Consider the following 18145-nt stretch of genomic DNA (forward strand, 5'->3'; position numbering starts at 1 on the left):
TGCTCTCTCTCTCTCGTAGTCTTGGGAATGTTCTCGCCCTCTCTGCGTTAAAGCGGGGAACGTGTTCACATGGCGGGCGCCTCGTAATGAAGTCTTTAATGCGGCAGGCGCTGGGCTAATTGAGCGTGCTGGTGCACAAGCAGCGGCAGGCGGCGCACGGCGCTCGCTCACTCGCTTGGCTCTTTGAGGTTAAGAGCAGGGAGACGGACCCTCTTGGCACCGGAGACCTATAAATAGCGGGTTAATAAGCAGACCGATAAGCGGGGGGGGGGGGGGGGGTAATTATCTCATCAACGGGCGCTAAAGCGGAGCTGGCCGGGATGCCGGACCTCCCTGTCTGCTGCTGTGACCCAGCACTTTATCCTGCTGCTATGACCCAGCACTTTATCCTGCTCTCAGAAACTCTCAGAGGTGTATGCAAAACCATTTTAAGCACATACTGTACTGTGTAATACTGTACATGTCTTCATTCTAAAGTGTTACATGGGAAACTGAACAGTAGCTCCTAGTGCAGGCTAGCAGCTACTAGACTAGAAATTACCACTTGATACAATAAGACCTCTCCACCCCTCACTCCCCCCAATCCTATCCCACAGCCTAGAGACTTTGTCAGATGCGCCTTTTTATCCAATCAGATCTAGTTTTCCCAATAACCTCAAACGAAGCATAACTGAGTGCCGAACAGTCTCCCCCATGCCCTTGGCATCGCTGGTAAATCCTTCAGTAATTTACTGTACCTCCATAAAAACAGACTACGTTGTCAGATTGATGTGCATACCAGTAGCTCAAGTCTTTATTTGTGTAAAGTGGGTTCGATATTTCACAATCCTCATTGCTAATAGCTTTCCAACTGGCCTTGATCAGGCATATTTGTATGCTCATCAGTTTGGTGGGTAAACAACCTTGTAGAGGGAGATGCCAAGAACAGTCTCAAACTTTTATTTTTAGTTGTCTGCTTCTCATGGATTTGGTGTAAAAATGAGAACACGGCACAGACCAACTCTGATTCCTACAGGGCAACACAGAGGGCTTTTACGACTGTTCAAAGTAATTTCTGAAGCAACTGCCCTTTAAGGTGTGACTTCTAAATGTATATGTTGTAAAATTCCATATAACGTAGCAATGCCTGCAGCATGGCTCCCAAATGAGTGCAGACCAACAGATGAGAATCTGTAGCTGTTTTCAGACGTCCTCCGCACTATATGTAGATCTTTGTCAACAAATGTCCGACCCTTCGGGTGATTCAGATATGATGCTTACATGCAGACATTATGTGTGAACGACACCGACGCACATGAACAGAATCTCCCTGTGGTTGAACAGGTTGAACACACGCCCATTAACAGAATCTACACATGTTCTTCGCTTTGTTCAGACACGAGCACATTTACATAATGTCCATCCGAAATACTAGGTGGGGAGTAGTGCAAGAGCCGCTCAAGTTCAGAGTTCCAAATGTCGGGATATGTTGTTCAGATATTCGGCCCAACCGCTTGATATCCGCAGAACATGTGGACTTACACACTATGTCTGAAAGCAGCTCATGAGTGAGAGCAGATTCAATGCTATACTGTACCGTACACATCACAGCTGACACAGCACATATGCACCCCAATCCTCAAACATCAGCATGCACAAGGGGCAGCTGTGGCCTACTGGTTAGTGCTTCAGACTTGTAACCGGAGGGTTGCCGAACCCTGACCAGAAGGCACGGCTAAACCCTCCCTGCTCCCGGAGCGCTGCTGTTGTTGCAGGCAGCTCACTGAGCCGGGATTAGTGTGTGCTTCACCTCACTGTGTGTTCACTGTGTGCTGAGTGTGTTTCACTAATTCACGGATAAATGCAGAGACAAAATTTCCCCTCACGGGATCAAAAAAGTATATATACTTATACACAAATAGCATGTATTTACCTTAGCCCATAACACACCAGTTATAGTTATAATAAACTCTCAATACATCCATCAATCTCTTAAATTCACGTCCATAACCAAGTCTCAGACAAGCCTGCTCACCTTCACATCCGACACCTTCATGCGGGTGCCCTCTTTGCCCACGAAGATGTCGTCTACGTCCACCAACAGGTAGCGCTCCAGAGGGAGGCACAGCCTGCGGCCCGTCAGGTATGCGATGGAGTCCACAAAGATGAGCTTGTGCAGCCAGTAGGACAGGTTGTTCCCAAACAGCACCCGCTGGATGCCGTCGTGGAGCCCCAGGTCCTGGACCACGGTGGCGTGCAGCGCCCGGTGGGGGCCCAGGTGAGCCAGGGCCTCGGACGACTTGGTGCTGGCCAGGAGCACGGGCTCGTAGGTGCTGTGGTTGGACTGGAAGACGGTCCAGTCGTCGCCGGGCAAGGGGCCCGGCTCCACCTGGTTGGGCCGCGTGACGTAGAGGAGCGGCGCCGCCGGGTTGATGCGGTAGTCGCGCAGGCCCAGGTTGGAGTGCAGGTAGAGCGGGAAGCCCTTGAGCTGGGCGCTGAGCAGCGAGTTCTCGTTGGCCTTGAAGAAGCCCATGATGCCCACGCCGTACTCGGCGCAGTACTTGTCCAGGAGGTCGCGGTTCCAGGCATCCAGGTTGACGTACTTGAGGATGTTCTCGTAGATGACCAACGCGTAGCGGCCCTGGTCGCGCTCCATCAGCGTGGGCATGTCGCCCTTGCTGGGCGCCACCTCCGTGTGGTAGCGGAAGCGGCTCGACTCTAGGATGGCCACGATCTCCTGGCCCAGCTGCGAGTAGATGCTCTCCACGAACACCAGCACCACCGGGTCGGTGCGCGTGGGGTCCGCCATTTTACCGCCCGCCGCGTTCCTCCGGCCCGCCTGGGGAGGGAGGAAGAGAGGCGCGCGCTGACCCCCTCCCTCGCCCACCACGCCGAACCCCGCGCCGCCCGCCCCTGCCCCGATGGCGTCGCCGCCACCTCCACAGTCACTAAAAGGCAGCGGCGGCGCCTCCTTGATCTTGGGGCTGTTGCTGACGTAGTACGCCAGGAAGGCCATGGAGAGCAGGCAGAAGACGATGAGCACCAGGATGAGGCGGTGGAGCTCCAGCTGCCGGAGGCCCCGAACCAGCTTCCAGGGGCCCATGGCTGAACACGCCGGGGGGCTGAACAGCCCGCACAGCAGCAGCAGCAGGAAGAGGAAGAGGAAGAGGAGGAGAAGGAAAATGAGGGGATGACAGAGGAGGAGGAGGAGGAAGAGATGGGGGAGGAAAAGGAAAAGGGTTGAGCAGCAGACACTGGCACCAGCTTCTGGGCAAGAGGAGCCATTTACGCTAGGTCACCATGGCCCCCATAGCCCATGACTCGCCCCCGTGGAAGTGATGGCGTCTCCTCCTCACGCGTTTGATCTCCCTCTCTCTCTCTCTCTGTCTTTCTCTCTCTCTTTAGGGGGTTGTTCACTCGTTCCTCTTCTCCTTCACATGGAACATGGATTGGTGGCGCTCCGATGTCCTAGCGGATGCCCTCTCCTGCCCCGCTGCGCTCCGTTCCGCCCCTCTTGTGTCCTTCCCACTCTCTCAGCGGCTGTCTTGTCCGTCCGCCCGTCGCACGTCTGCAACCGTCTGCTCTGCTATCGCAGGATAAGATTTCTCGCTCACTCACCCTTCTGCACACTCCACCCACCCCCTCCACCCAGACGCGCAGCGACTCCAGTCCTCTCTAGTTCCTTCTCTCTCTCTCTCTCTCTCTCTGGTGGAGTTGCAGCCTTCTCCTGTCACCTCCTCCAGGCTCAGCAGCGTCCCTGCTTAATGTGCTCCCCGCTGGGACACATCCGTGAACGTAGCCCCCGTGAACGGAGCCCTAGCCTGGCCATCCTTAGGCCGTGGGAGGAGAGACGAGTAGACACCTACAGCAGAGAGAGAGAGAGAGAGAGAGAGAGAGAGAGAGAGAGAGAGAGAGAGAGAGAGAGAGAGAGAGAGAGAGAGAGGAGAGAGAGAGAGAGAGAGAGAGAGAGAGAGAGAGAGAGAGAGAGAGAGAGAGTGACAGGTGGTTAGGACATTTCAGGAATAACATGCATCTCACACTGCATAAAAAAAAAAAAACTGAGCTCTCCAGAAGGAGCTTGAGAAAAATTCAAGGAAAAGACGAACTAAAGCAAAAAATGTAGGCCGTGGAAGTGGATGACTCACTTCGACGAGTCAAATAGGAGCTGGAAAACGGCCCAGTAGCAAACTGGAAAACATTACTGACTAATCTCTACGGCAACCTACAGAGCAGAATTACTTGGGAAAAATAAATAGTGTGCTGTCTGCTCCTTGTAACGTTAAGTCTAACGGATGGATCTCCAACTGCTTTGATAGGGGACAATAACGCATGCGCACACATACACACACACGAAACGCTCAAAGCTGTCCTTAATATTTAATGGCGACTGAATGACCAAACGTTTGACCTGACTAGATGGGTATTTGGCTGCCTCTCTCATATCTATCTATTATATATATATATATATATATAGTATAGTGTGACAGGGAAAAGTGCTGGGTAATGGCACAGGAGATCTGTTTCTTCTAGATGATTCCAAGCACGCTCATGATTTTTCCATTAATGCCCCCCTTCCTCTATCCCCAGTTCCCAACCCCCCCCCCCCCCCCACTCTTGTGGCTTGTGGTTGGCGTCTGCGTGTGTGCGCGTGTGTGTGTTTGTGTGTGGTGTGCATGCTCAAGTGCGTTTTTTCTCATGGCTCCCAAAATAGTTGGACCAATAACATCCATGTGCTGTTTCTTCCACCAAGATAGCGTTACAGGTGCGAACGGTGGGGTGGGATGACTGGGTGTGCGGGCAGGTTGACACGGTGCCAGTCATCCCGACCTACGTGTGCTGCTGAGATTTTTGTTTACGTTTGCAAGCTTCCACCCCAACTACCCCCCCCCAAGAGTTCAAACACTCAAACATATGCATATGAGGCAGAGTGGAGCGGGGGTTGGGGGACGGTTTGTAACTCAATGCCGTGAGAGCCTGCACAGTCATTCTGTTGGTAAACTAGGAAATTTATCCCACACAACACCTGCCATAAAAACCATCTCCGGCCTTCATTAATACACACGTACACACAGACGTCCACGGAACCTATCGCACAAACACACACTTCCATGGTGTCTACAGCACAGCACAGCACACACACACACACACACACACACACACACACACACACACGTCTGGAAACAAAAGGTATTTCTAACCAAAACCCCACCACAACCACAACCACAAGCACACACACACACACACAGAGCACTTTTTTACATTGTCTCTCACACACACACTCCAAATGTCCCTCCTGCACTCCTCAGGGTCAGTGGCCTGCCCGTTGGGACTGCAGGCTCCGCTGGTCTGAAGCGGCTCGGAGTCTCTGCAGCGTCTCTTCTAAACAAGCACCATAAACAAAGGCCAACAAATACAGAAGCCTTGAACTGAAACGCAATCATCCTCTGGGAGTCGTGTCTGTCTCACTCCTTCAACCGCCTGCCGCCCCCCCCCCCCCCCCCCACACACACACTCTCCCTTCCCTTACCCTGAGTGCGTGCGTGTGTGTGTGTGTGTGTGCGTGTGTGTGTGTGTAAAAGCAATCCAAGCCATCACTCAGCTTGTTGACGTGATCAATGCCTGCTACACTGCTACACTAAGTCTGGGGTCGGCACTTAAGGGATCATTTTTCTCAAAAATGAACAACCCGAGGCCCAGCGCGAGCAAAGGCACCTTGATGGAAAGGCCCAATGTGAAAGGGAGACGGCGGGTGGGTGAGCGAATGAGAAGATGTCATGTGAAACAAGCAGGAGAGAGAGAGAGAGAGAGAGAGAGAGAGAGAGAGAGAGAGAGAGAGAGAGAGAGAGAGAGAGAGAGAGAGAGAGAGAGAGAGAGAGAGAGAGAGACACTCAAACTTCAAGGCCTCGTAAAGGCAGAGCTAGGAATTCCTGAAGCGTCTCCTGGAAGCTTGGTGCAGGGTGTAGGAGAGCTCTGGAGAGCAGTGGTGGTGGCGGCCGGAAGCAGCCTGGGGACAAGCAGGAGAATGGGGCCCCAGCTCCACCGGTCACCCAATCCATCACCCTGAGCAGGCCACTCGGGGCCAAAGCGAGAGAGCATCCTGAAACAAGAACCCTGGCTATAATTAGCCTGAGAAGCAGCTCACCTCGCTGACCATTTCCTTTTCACAACAAGGGCACAGACCGCTGCACACACACACACACACACACACACACACACACACAAACCCCCCCAAAGCAGCAGGGGTGAACAAATCAGTCACCCGGGGAGTTGGGACAACCAATTTCCAGGCAGGCAGAATGTGATGAGGGTTCCCCTGGAGGCCAAGTGGAAACGCGCTATAAATCCATCTCCCTTTTGTCCAGTCAGAGCCTCTCCTGTCCCACAGGCAGCCCACTGCTCTCGGCCTCTAAAAAACAAATATAGCAGGCACCAACTTCATCAGACCTTACAGCACTGAAGCCAGACTGGTATGAATGATGGTCAACAGACTCACTTTATCAGCGGTAAGATTCTTGTGAATTCCTGACCCAACACCTTCCCATCACTCAAAACGACCACAAAACAAAAGACAACCTAAATACACTTTAAAAACGACACTGGAGCCTAGACTTTGATCACCACCTCAACAAAGCTTATTCCAAACTAACTAACAGGATAGTAAACTTTATGCTGGAGTACTCCATAGCATAGCACAGCATGTACAGAGGGGGCACATGTGGACCTACAGAGATGACCAATAACAGGCCTATAGAGTAAACCAAGTCAGTCAACAGGTGACTATGGGAGAGTGGGACTCACACTCAAGATAAGGGACACAGTAGGTCCTGCGCATCCCAGAATATAAACGTGCACTGAGCAGGTGTTCACTAAATCACACACACCAGCAGAAGGAAAGGTAAACATCTGTCCCACTTTGGCACTGTAGCTAAGTGTACTCTCTGTACTGCTGAGGTGTCTATCTCTGTGTGTGTGTGTGTGTGTGTGTGTGTGTGTGTGTGTGTGTGTCCAAGCAACATGACACGCGCACGCACGCACGCACAGAGAGAAAGAAAGAGGGTAATGGGATCACATTGCCCTTGATATACATGGCAGACGCGCACAAATGGATTACGGAAACAAACAGGCCAAAGTCCAGGCAGATGCCCGTGTGTGTGCGCAACACAGCCTCAGGGTCGTTTTACAAGGCAAAAGGGGCATCCAGACAAACCGTAAACCAGAGAAGGTGTGTGTGTGTGTGGTGCATCAGTGAGATTTCCGTCAGGCCAAGAGTGGCGCTCAGCGGCCCGGGAGAGCGTCCAGCCGCATGGCGGAGTGTGGGAGGCCGGTAAATTATTCAGCAGGATCGGAGGGCGCTGGGATTACTTGTCTGCAGCAGGAAGCCACCGAGATGGCAGCGCATATCTCTAGCTCATTAGGGACAGAGGCTGGCGCACAGCAAACACTGCTTACCGCGCAGCCAACCATGAGGGCGGCCGGCAGGAGAGGACGACTGAGGAGAGGGAGAAAGAGAGTGAGAGAGGGAGAGATAGAGATAGATTAATAGAGAGAGGGGGGGGAGAGAGACAGAGACAGAGAGAAAGAAAGAAAGAAAGAAAGAAAGAAAGAAAGAGATTGAGGGAGGGAGGGAGGGGGGCTGAGGGAAAGGAATGGAATGAGTGAGGGAGGCAGAGAGGAACGGAGTGAGTGAGGGAGGTGGAGAAGAAGAGAGAACCTGAGAGCCCAGGCGTGTGTATGGGCGTTAAATAATACAGCAGCTGCTGGGTTAACATGGAGGCCCGCATGTCTGAGGCTGTGACATTCTAATTAGGAACAGACTCTGAGAGGGAGCACTCCTTCTCTCTATCGGAACTCCCCCTATTACCGTTGGTCACGTATTTCCACCGTCTTGCGTGTATGTGTCACTTAATATCCATTTCTATACAAACCAAGACAGCGGACTCCTAAAGAAACGCAACCACCCACACCATAGGTGTATCTAAATTAGCTATGTACCAAAAATTACATTTTACCGTGACTCGAAGAGCTGTAAACAGTGTTGTAAGGCTGCGTATACACAACCGCTTGGAGCTCCAGTGGAATTTTAATTTCATGACGAGAATTCTCGGTCTAACCGTTCATGTGCCATTGAAACTGTGTAAATAGGCGACCCATCAGGCCAGCACTATAACGGATATTTCAGGCAGTAGATGCTCCCGTTAAGAACCAAACCAGATTTTGTTCAAATCTACACATCTATGGCTACTGAAAAATGTAAGGTTAATTTCGTAAATGTTATTTTGAAGTGTTATAAAACATCGTTGTTTTAGAATTTCTGAACAAAAGTGGTGATAATTGGGGGCGTTACGATATATGGCTCCATAACACACACATGTCTTGAAGGTTAGGGTCATGCTGCTTCACAGTATGCTCCCAACAAAGACTTTGCTCTCTTGATCTCTCTCCCTCTCTGTGTGTGCAGGGTTTCCCGCAGCACTTTGCAGTCAAGGTGGCCGCCTTGGCAAAACAGGCCTGCCGCCTTAACTATGTCGTCCAAAAAATAAAGTAGTCCACCGTGTTACTCTGTCCCGTTTTCTCCCTTTCATTCCAAACCGTGACCAACGCCAGTCTTCCTTCTACGCAGAACACATTAAAAAAAATAAGAAACGTGCCATGAATCGAAAAATAATCAGTTTTAATAATCTTTACATATGTGATATGCCTCCGAATCAGAGCTAGTGAACGGAGCTGAGCGGTGCAAATATCCCGCTCCTCGCCCTCAAGAATCAGTCAAATCGCGAACAGACACAGCTCGGTTTAATTGTCAGGTGTGATGAAATGTGTTCATATTCCACTTTTTATGTCATAAACGTTGCAGGCCTATGGAAAGGTTTTGTGGTAGGATTGTCCAATGGTCAAGTTGTTGCTTCAATGTGTTTTTTTAAATTTATGCGACGCACCAATGCTGGGTTCATCAGTTTTGCGCAAGTTTAAAACGTTAAAAACGACTGCGTAATTTGTCATTTTCGTTCTAGAAGTTCCACTTTCAGGCTAAAGTAAAACTTGGATGGTAAGCCTGTATTCTTTAGGGAACTAATCCCACTGATCCCTTGAATTTTATGCTTATGTGTATTAACGTTGCCAAGCGTTTGTTGTTGCACATCGGTTAAAATAAATGTTCTGAGTGAAATATATTGCCGTTGCTCTTAGTTCTTTGGGATTTAAGTTTTCTGTTGAAGGTGACAATTCGGCTTGTAGATTATTTCTCCCTCTTTTAAATTGGAGGGAGTATGGAGTGATTTCACTGCAGTGGGATGATTTTCAAGTGGAGCAGGGAGCGAAATTGAGCTAAGGCGACCCGACACAAATTTTAGCGAAGGAGCGGCAGAGTAAACAGCCACCCACGTCTAGCAGTGTTGACTTGCGCGTCTTTTTAAGATGGTGAGCGTAAACGAAGGAAAGCCCTCTAATCGGATGGGCAAGACTGACAAATCACAGTCCCCGCCAGTGTATGCTTTCTAAATTATGTAGCTAACTCCATTCCCATCAAGGAACTTAGGCTACTATGGCCAACATCTTTGAAATTTAACGGTCTTGGTTTTGGGCATGCCTCAGACTCGTGGTGTGAGCAGTATCAAGAGCGGAACAGAGCGGCCGCTCCGGCCTCTAAATTAAAAAGCGCTCCGCTCTCAAATTCCATCCATATTACACAAAACTATAAAATAATCTAAACTTCATTCACTCTCGGTGTATAGATCACGACAGACTTGCGGAACAGGCTGCAGGGCAACAGTCTGACAGCCTGCATGAAGATAGGCATTAATGGTCCAATAATAAAACAGTGCAATTACAATGGGCCCTTGAAATGTTATTTTTAAGGGACACCAGGCAAGCCTGATGCTTTTTCTCTACAAAACTCCCCCTCACTCGGTCTGAAGCTCTTTTCCTTTTCTTTGCATCTTCTGTCAAGGGTTTTCGCTGCTTCTTCGCCAGCTCTGCCATTATACACACTTTTGCAACAATCTCTAGCGTTTCGTTAGCCTGCCTCTGTGCTGTAAACTGATTCTGCTACGGTCGGCGGGTAGGATACACCGAACTTGCAAGTAGGATATTCTTCCTACAGGCAGTAGGGGCGGGCGAGAGAGCCTTCATTTGCCCCGTAAGGAGTCATTTAACCATATACCGACTTACAAAGATGATTAATTAACACGAAAACGTTGCCTGGTGTCCCTTTAAAGCCAAGGAGGATGGCTTGTAGTGACTGATCACATTTGCACTTGTTGTTTGTTGCACTTGTTTGTTAAAATGGCACAAATATTTTGAAATATTTGTATTCTGTTGTATAGTTTGTAGTGTTTAAATAAATATTTCTTATAATAAATAATTGTTAAATGTAGTCTGTAGTGCATCGCACAAACATGACGCCAGCACCCACACCCCCCCACCCCAGTTAGGAAGGCGTAGACCGACACCATAACCCCCCCCACCCCAGTTAGGAAGGCGTAGACTGACACCATAACCACGTAGACAGACACCATAACCCCTCCAACCCAGTTAGGAAGGCGTAGACTGACACCATAACCCCCCCCACCCCAGTCGGACGGCAACCGATACCAGACCCCCCCCCCCCCCACACACCCGTCGGACGACCTACCACCTTGACTAACAAATTTCCTGCGGGAAACCCTGGTGTGTGTGTGTGTGTGTGTGTGTGTTCCACAGAGCAACAGATGCCGTGGCGGTGGCGGCGGCTCCCTCTGCGAGCCCTAATGGGAGCCTCCGTCTCCAGAGCGGGAGGGATGGAGTATGACAGACATTCACCTCCCATTCTAATCTACACAAGGAACACTACAGAGCAAGACCAAAGTCAGAGAGGAATTACACACACAGAGAGAGAGGGAGAGAGAGAGCGAGCGAGCGAGCGAGAGAGAGAGAGAGAGTTGAGAAAGGGAGAGCAGAGAGCAAAAAGCAAAAGAGACTGAATGAGAGCGGTGAACTATGTCCTAGTCTGATTCATCCACCCTTCATCTCACTCCACCTCTCCTGAATCCATCTCTGTCCATCCCGCTCTCATATTCTTACCCATCATCACCTCTTCCATTTCAGACTGCCCCACCCTCTCTCAAACTTGTCCCTCTCCACTGCACACTCCATGGGTGATTATGTGTATGAATGTGACTGTGTGTGTGTGTGTGTGTACACCAACACATCCACATATTTATTCTGTGCCAGTGCCTGCCACACAGCATCCAGGTGCAGACAGCAAGGGTAAGCAGGCAAACACATCAGCAGCAGGTGTGTGTGCATGCAACTGAATGTGTTTGTGTGTGTGTGTGTATGTATATGTGTGTGTGTGTGTGTGTGTGTGTGTGTGTGTGTGTGTATATGTGTGTGTCTGTGTGTGTGTGTGTGTATGCAAAAGTGGATGGCCTGTTGTCTCCTGTGAGGCACCACTGGTCTGTTAAACACTACATAGTGGGGAGGCCTTTGAGAGTTATAAACTCACTGGTGTGACCTTGGACTTGACACTAGCTCCTGGCAGGCAACATTTACTCCTTACATTCTACTCCTCCACTCAATCACACACACCTCCCCATCACCGCCCCCACACACCGCTCTGTTTGTCTCTGAAGCCACATGTTCCCAGGCCTCCTGTGGTGATATTCCAGTTAAAGGCTTTCTCCTGTGGAAAGCCCCCTTTACTCAGCCATGAAGAGGCCTTATCAGGGAGCCCTGTCATCAGACCAGGAACAGCCAACTAGCTACCCACATCCACATTCTTCACCCCCTGCCAGCATCCGCTATTAAAAATGCTAAGATCAAGATATGTTTTTACATGCATGCACACAGTGATGACCACATCTGATATGGGCTTGATGGTAAATCCACTGAAAGAAAGAAGAAAGAAGGAAGAGAGAGAGAGAGAGAGAGAGAGAGAGAGAGGAGAGAGAGAGAGAGAGAGAGAGAGAGAGAGAGAGAGAGAGGCGCTCCATACAGATAGAGCATCTGCTCATAGAGTTCAGAAGGATTCAACAGAAAAACCCTACTTAAGCAGGAAAACTGCCGTCTGTGTGTGTGTGTGTGTTTTCAATCTCTGAAAGTCATCTGCAGCAGTCTTCTCTCACATGTCGCTTCTCGCTTCTGTGGCCTCTGACCCGGCGCAGATACCAGAGGAGCTTATGGGATTGTGGTGCATCACATTCCATTCATGATCAACACCCACCAGGCATGGGCTGCGGTGCCCAACGCACGCCAGCAGGGGGACACACGCTCACATACATACACCACACTCACACAATCAATCACTGAGACGCTGGCTGGTTGACCTGTGGTCATATGAGTCAGCCACAGGTGGTCAATGATCCAGTCCACACACACACACACACACACACACACACACACACACCAGAGTATTAAGACTGCACAAACAAAGACTCAATTTGCCATGGTCAGTAAAGTATATAGAAATAAATATCCTACAAAGCAATGAATAAAAAAAAAAAATGATCTGGCACCAGGAACCAGCATATCAATCACTCATCACAATACGTGCCACCTCAGAGTCTCTGATAGGCCGATCCTCAGCCAGCCTGACTGATTGCTTGTGAGCATGCTAGTGTGTAGAGGCTGTGTGTTAAGTCAAAAAGAAACCCAGCGCGGCTCGACTGGAGCTGCTCCTCATCAGATCGCTGGGATGTGAATCCGTTGGGCCTGGAGGGGCCAGGCCGAGCTGACAGCTGCTGTGTTTGCTCTCTCAACCACAAACGGCCACAACAAAGGTACCGGCCCTCGCCCCCCTCCTCTGAGGCGAAGGTCAGGGCCCCACTGGCCCGCCGCAGAACACCGGCTGCCGGACTCCAAAGGGAAGTGCCCCGCTCAAGTCCTCCTACTCCCCCCACCAAACCACCCAGTTCTTTCTAACCCCCGCCCCCCCTGAAATCAGCCCACAATGAAAGAAGACCCCTAAATGGACTGCACACACTGAATATAGTGCGTGGGGGGGGGGGGGGAGCTGGGCGGGGGATCATACAGAAAAGAAAAGAAAAGAAAGGAGTTAGGAACTTGCACTCATTTGACTTTTCTAAAAAATACATCCCCCCGTGAGTCTTGTACTTGCAGACAAACAAGCACTTATTTTTCCTATACACTGCAAGTAAGACAGCTGAACTTTGTGCATCATGTTGTGAATTCACGTCAGCCACTCCGAGATAAAAGAGCTCAGATCCCTTTCATCCCAGTTCAGACTTCAATGCTGTCTCAGTCCAGGATAAACTCGGCCTTTTAAGAGGATCGTTTTCCCATGTTTTTTTTTTGTCTTACTGCCTCTTGCAATTACTGACAAATAAACATTATGCGGTCAACACGCCAGCTACCGTCTAAAGGTCTGGGGGACTGATATCAGTAGACTTTAGACACAACTCTGATCTACTGGAAAGCCTCAACAACATGACACATGTGCACACACAGATAATCAAATCAGAATTACACACTCTACCCATAGAACAAAAACAAATAGCAGAAAAACAAACTAAATCATACTCATCACACACCTAATGTACCACAATTCATTATTTTTCTAGCGGAAAAAAAGGTACTGCTGCTATTAATGTGAGTTGTTTAATATCTCCAGCTGCCATTATGTTGCTATTTCTAATGCTTTTTTTTTTTATATTATAGTACTCTTTTCATTCTACAAAAACACACTCTAGTTGCTTTCTGTATGCTATTGAACTGTTCACAGGGTAAGGAAGCAGTGGACTTGCAGCATGGCAGCTGACAGCAGCCAGAAGGCTTTTTAGCCTCCTGTGTGATTATAGCGTACGCCGGGAGAGCACTGAGACATGCTTGTGCAGTGCTTAGAGAGTCAAGGAGTTGGGCAGAAAAAAAGGAGGGGCGGGTGGACAGAGTGATGCAAAGATGAAAGAAACGAGAGACAAAGAGAGAAATAAAGAGATATAGCCGAGAACTTAGTAACTTAACTAGTAACTTAGTAACTCAAAGCCAGTCCTCGGCTCGATGGCCGAGGTCCCTGCGAACCCCAACAGGTGTGTGAGTGGTGGTGATGCGTGGTGTCAGCGAGCCTCACCTGTTGAGCTGCGGCCCAGAGGCCTAGCAGAGCACACACACTCGGGCCCAGCACTGCCCAGCGAGGCTATTTAGCCCTGCTGAAAGAGCTGCCGGCGTAAGACCCACTTAATTAGACCTGCCCATCCGAGAGCAGACGCACGGCAGGCATTACAACACTGTAATTAGCTGTCAAGGATGAGGAGGAATGAGAGGGAGAGAGACAGAGAGAGGGGGGGAGATAAAGAAAGAAAGAGAAAATGGAGTAGAGTGATATTTAAGAGAGAATAAGTGATTGAGGAGGAGAAATTAGAGTAAAAAAAAAAAAAGACGGGAGTGAACAAAGTTACGAAAAAAGGCAGAGAGACATGGGAGGTGAGAGAGAGAGAGAGAGAGAGCGAGAGAAGAAACAAGTGAGAGGGAGGATGAGATTTTATTAAAATGAGATGTAAAAGGTCAGTGTTAGCAGCAGGAAGTTTATAGGTGGAGCAGATGGAGGGAGCGCATATGGGAGGGAGGAGCCCAGATTCAGAGCAGAGAGAGAGAGAGAGAGAGAGAGAGAGAGAGAGAGAGAGGAGAGAGAGAGAGAGAGAGAGAGAGAGGAGAGAGAGAGATGGAGAGAGAGAGAGAGAGAGAGAGAGAGGCCTGAGGGAAGATTAGGAAAAGTGGGTAGGAGGAGAGTGGATGTGGTAGGTATATTCCCCCCTCCAACCCCCCTCTACCAGAACTATAAGGAGGCACCTCAGGATAATCTCCCTCATTAAGGCAGAATAAATGTTAAATCATTAATGGTGGCACTTTATTAGCCAGCTCATCCATCCTTCGCTGCCCTGCCATGCGTTGGCACACCTGCCTCCTCCTCCTCCTCCTTGTGTGCCTGCCATGCTGCTACCCGTGGTCAGTCCACTTAGAGGCCCCCCACGCAAACGCCTTCCAGCTCCTCATCAGATCACGTTTCATGTGACCGCAAATAGCCCCTTCACTGACAGAGATGTGTCCAATAAACATCCTCTGATGAGACGAGAGATGGGAAACTGTTGGCAAGGGCAACTGTTGCTGAGGGAGACGAAGGGTCGCATTCACTCAGGAAGCATCACAGGCTCACTCACGGGCAACAGATTCTGATTCAAGTGCATTTTGTTTATTGTGCGAAATGTCATCATCTCAAACATAGTCTCAGGCTTCAGACTATTTACTTCTTCAGCTTGTTAAATGAGGCATCCTTGATAAAGCGTATTAAGTGGTGGTCAATGCTGAGGCAAAACCCCCAGGGGGAGGAGTGCCCAAGCACATCCATCACTTGTTTGTCCACTAGGGTGGAGCTCATTGGAGCACTTAGGGGCCTGCTTTCGGCATGCCAATCAGCCATCAGGTCAAGCATGCTAAATGATCCGGACCAGTCAGCCGGCCAGCCATCTCTCCAAGAAATCAGCGGCCGGATGAGAAACAGCTGAGAAAGCTCCGCTGCCTGAGACTAGGAAAACACACAGGGTGTGAGCTGGTGGGCTGTGTGTGTGTGTGTGTGTGTGTGTATGCGTGAGAGAGTGTTTGTATATCTGTCTCTGTGTGTGTGTGTGTGTGTGTGTGTGTGTGTGTGTGTGTGTGTGTGTGTGTGTGTTACGTTGTTCTAGCAGATTCCGGTATGTTCCTTCCACCTTGAGCTCATGCTTTAGCCAGCCATGTGGCCATTTGTGTTTAGACAGCAAACTGCCTGCATCTGTAGCCAGGAAAGGGAAAGGCAAAGGCGACCACCCACTGTGAATGAGTAGGTGCCTGAGCACAATTCGTATAAGCAAGAGTGTAAGCAAGTGTGTGTGTGTACATATGAGAGAGACTGCTGTATATAATGTACGTAGCTACAAATAGGTAGTGGGTGTTGTGGTAGGTTTGGTTAAGTAAATAAGTAGGTTTGAGTATAGCATCATACATAGTGAACCAAGTGTGCATGTGAGATATATATATAGATATATATAGATATATATATATATAGATATAGATAGATAGATAGATATATATATATATATATATATATATATATATATATATATATATATATATATATATATATATATATATATATATATATATATATATATATATATATATATATATATATATATATATATATATATATATATATATATATATATATGGGCTGAAAAAATAACTGATTAAAAAAATTAGTGCAGATTAATCGATTCCGTATGACCGTTGACCCCGAGCCGTTCTAGTCAGTAAAAATTACACTGTAAAATGGAGAGAGAAGAAAACGTGCTGCTTGGATCATTGATTGGAACATTTACTTTTAAAAAATGGCCTGATGGTGTTGATATTAAAAAAAAAAAAAAAAAAAAAAAAAAAAAAAGTATTGAAAATAAAGTCCTCTGCAATGTCTGCAGCAAGGAATTTGCATATCACCGAAGTTCATCAACTCAAATCAATGCAAAGAAATAATATATGTATTCGATTAAAAAAAATAATCTAATTAATTACATACTCTGTGATTAATTAATCTAAATTAAACGCATATATAATTTTTGCTGTGAAAGTATTTTAAATATTTAAATTCAAATGAATCATTGAATTTATTTCCTCAGCATATTAGGTCATATCATAGATTATTATGGCAATTATTTGAACAGTGAAAAAATAAGAGTTTTTGAACTTTAATGTCACTAATGCTGATTATTCAAAGTGCTTCAAATTCAAAAAAAATTCAAAATAAAGTGCTTTGGGAAGAAGTTTTTTTTTTTTTTAATACAAGGCATTTCAGACCACAGATATAACCTAGGGGACACAATGAAAATAAATGAATACTCCCCTCAATGTCAACACTTATTTCTTTGCATTGATTTGAGTTGATGAACTTCGGTGATATGCAAATTCCTTGCTGCAGACATTGCAGAGGACTTTATTTTCAACACTTTTTTTTTTTTTTTTTTATATCAACACCATCAGGCCATTTTTTAAAAGTAAATGTTCCAATCAATGATCCAAGCAGCACGTTTTCTTCTCTCTCCATTTTACAGTCTAATTTTTACTGACTAGAACGGCTCGGGGTCAACGGTCATACGGAATCGATTAATCTGCACTAATTTTTTATTATTTATTTATATATATATATATATATATATGTATGTGTGTGTGTGTGTGTGTGTGTGTGTGTGTGTGTGTGTGTGTGTGTGTGTGTGTGTGTGTGTGTGTGTGTGTGTGTGTGTGTGTGTGTGTGTGTGTGTGTGTGTGCGTGTGTGCGCGTGTGTGCGCGTGTGTGTATATATGCGAGTGTTTGTGTGTATAATATGAGCATTCTTTTAGACTAGGAAACAGCACAGTGGACCACCTGTCCTACACCATCAGCTCTGATGAAGGCGTTTGGACCCTTTGATGACTGAGGCACCCCACCCCCTACTGCAACAGCTCCTCTCCCTGCGGGAGCGCCACTCCACTCCCCTCTCAGCGCCCCGTAACACCGACCCCGGCCTCCCAACCTGCTCCCTGCTGCTGGGCAGGCCTGCGGTGAGCCGGGCCTCGTCTGACTGCACGGGGGTCGGGAGCTGGCAATCACAGTTGAGCGAGCGAGCGAGCGGACGAACGAGCGAGAGTGCCATGCGGTTTAAACTCTGCGGTTTGGCAGCTTTCTAGAGCTGTCAGAAGTGTGGCAGCCGGAGGATTGAGAGCGTGTCAAGAGTGTGACTGCGTACAAGGAGTGCAAGAATGCGCGTGTGAGGGCTGAGAGTGTGTTTTGCGTATGTGGGAATTGGTGTGTGTGTGTGTGTGTGTGTGTCTATGCGTGAAAGAGGGGGAGTTTGTAAAGTTTTCGGTGCTTGAAAAGCTTCGCCTGAAACCTTGGATGTGTGAGGGTTCTTCTGAAGTACTCCCTCACATGTTTTTGTGCATCTCCAACAATGACATGCTTTCACTCTTTTCCACTATGAGCGATCTTACATTCATCTTCTGCATTAATACAGCCAATTCTCTGTGTGTGTGTGTGTGTGTGTGTGTGTGTGTGTGTGTGTGTGTGTGTGTGTGTGTGTGTGAGAAATCAACTGCAAGGCCTCAGACTGGGATACAGAGTATGTATCTTAAAAGACAAAAAGACAGAAGGAACAAAACTAACAAAAACAAG

General features: G+C 48.2%; 1 protein-coding gene across 1 annotated transcript in view; it reads right to left on the reverse strand.

The window, feature by feature from the left end:
• Positions 1–18145, reverse strand: part of ndst2a (N-deacetylase/N-sulfotransferase (heparan glucosaminyl) 2a) — an 85615-nt gene that overhangs the window by 20222 nt on the left and 47248 nt on the right. Inside the window, exon 3 of the mRNA XM_042064900.1 lies at positions 2015–3841. Within this exon, the coding sequence (XP_041920834.1) occupies positions 2015–3082 (1068 nt within the window). The 5' untranslated portion in view covers positions 3083–3841. The remainder of the gene's footprint in view (positions 1–2014; positions 3842–18145) is intronic.

The sequence above is a fragment of the Alosa sapidissima genome, chromosome 16 (assembly GCF_018492685.1).
Source record: "Alosa sapidissima isolate fAloSap1 chromosome 16, fAloSap1.pri, whole genome shotgun sequence".
Lineage (NCBI taxonomy): Eukaryota > Metazoa > Chordata > Actinopteri > Clupeiformes > Clupeidae > Alosa > Alosa sapidissima.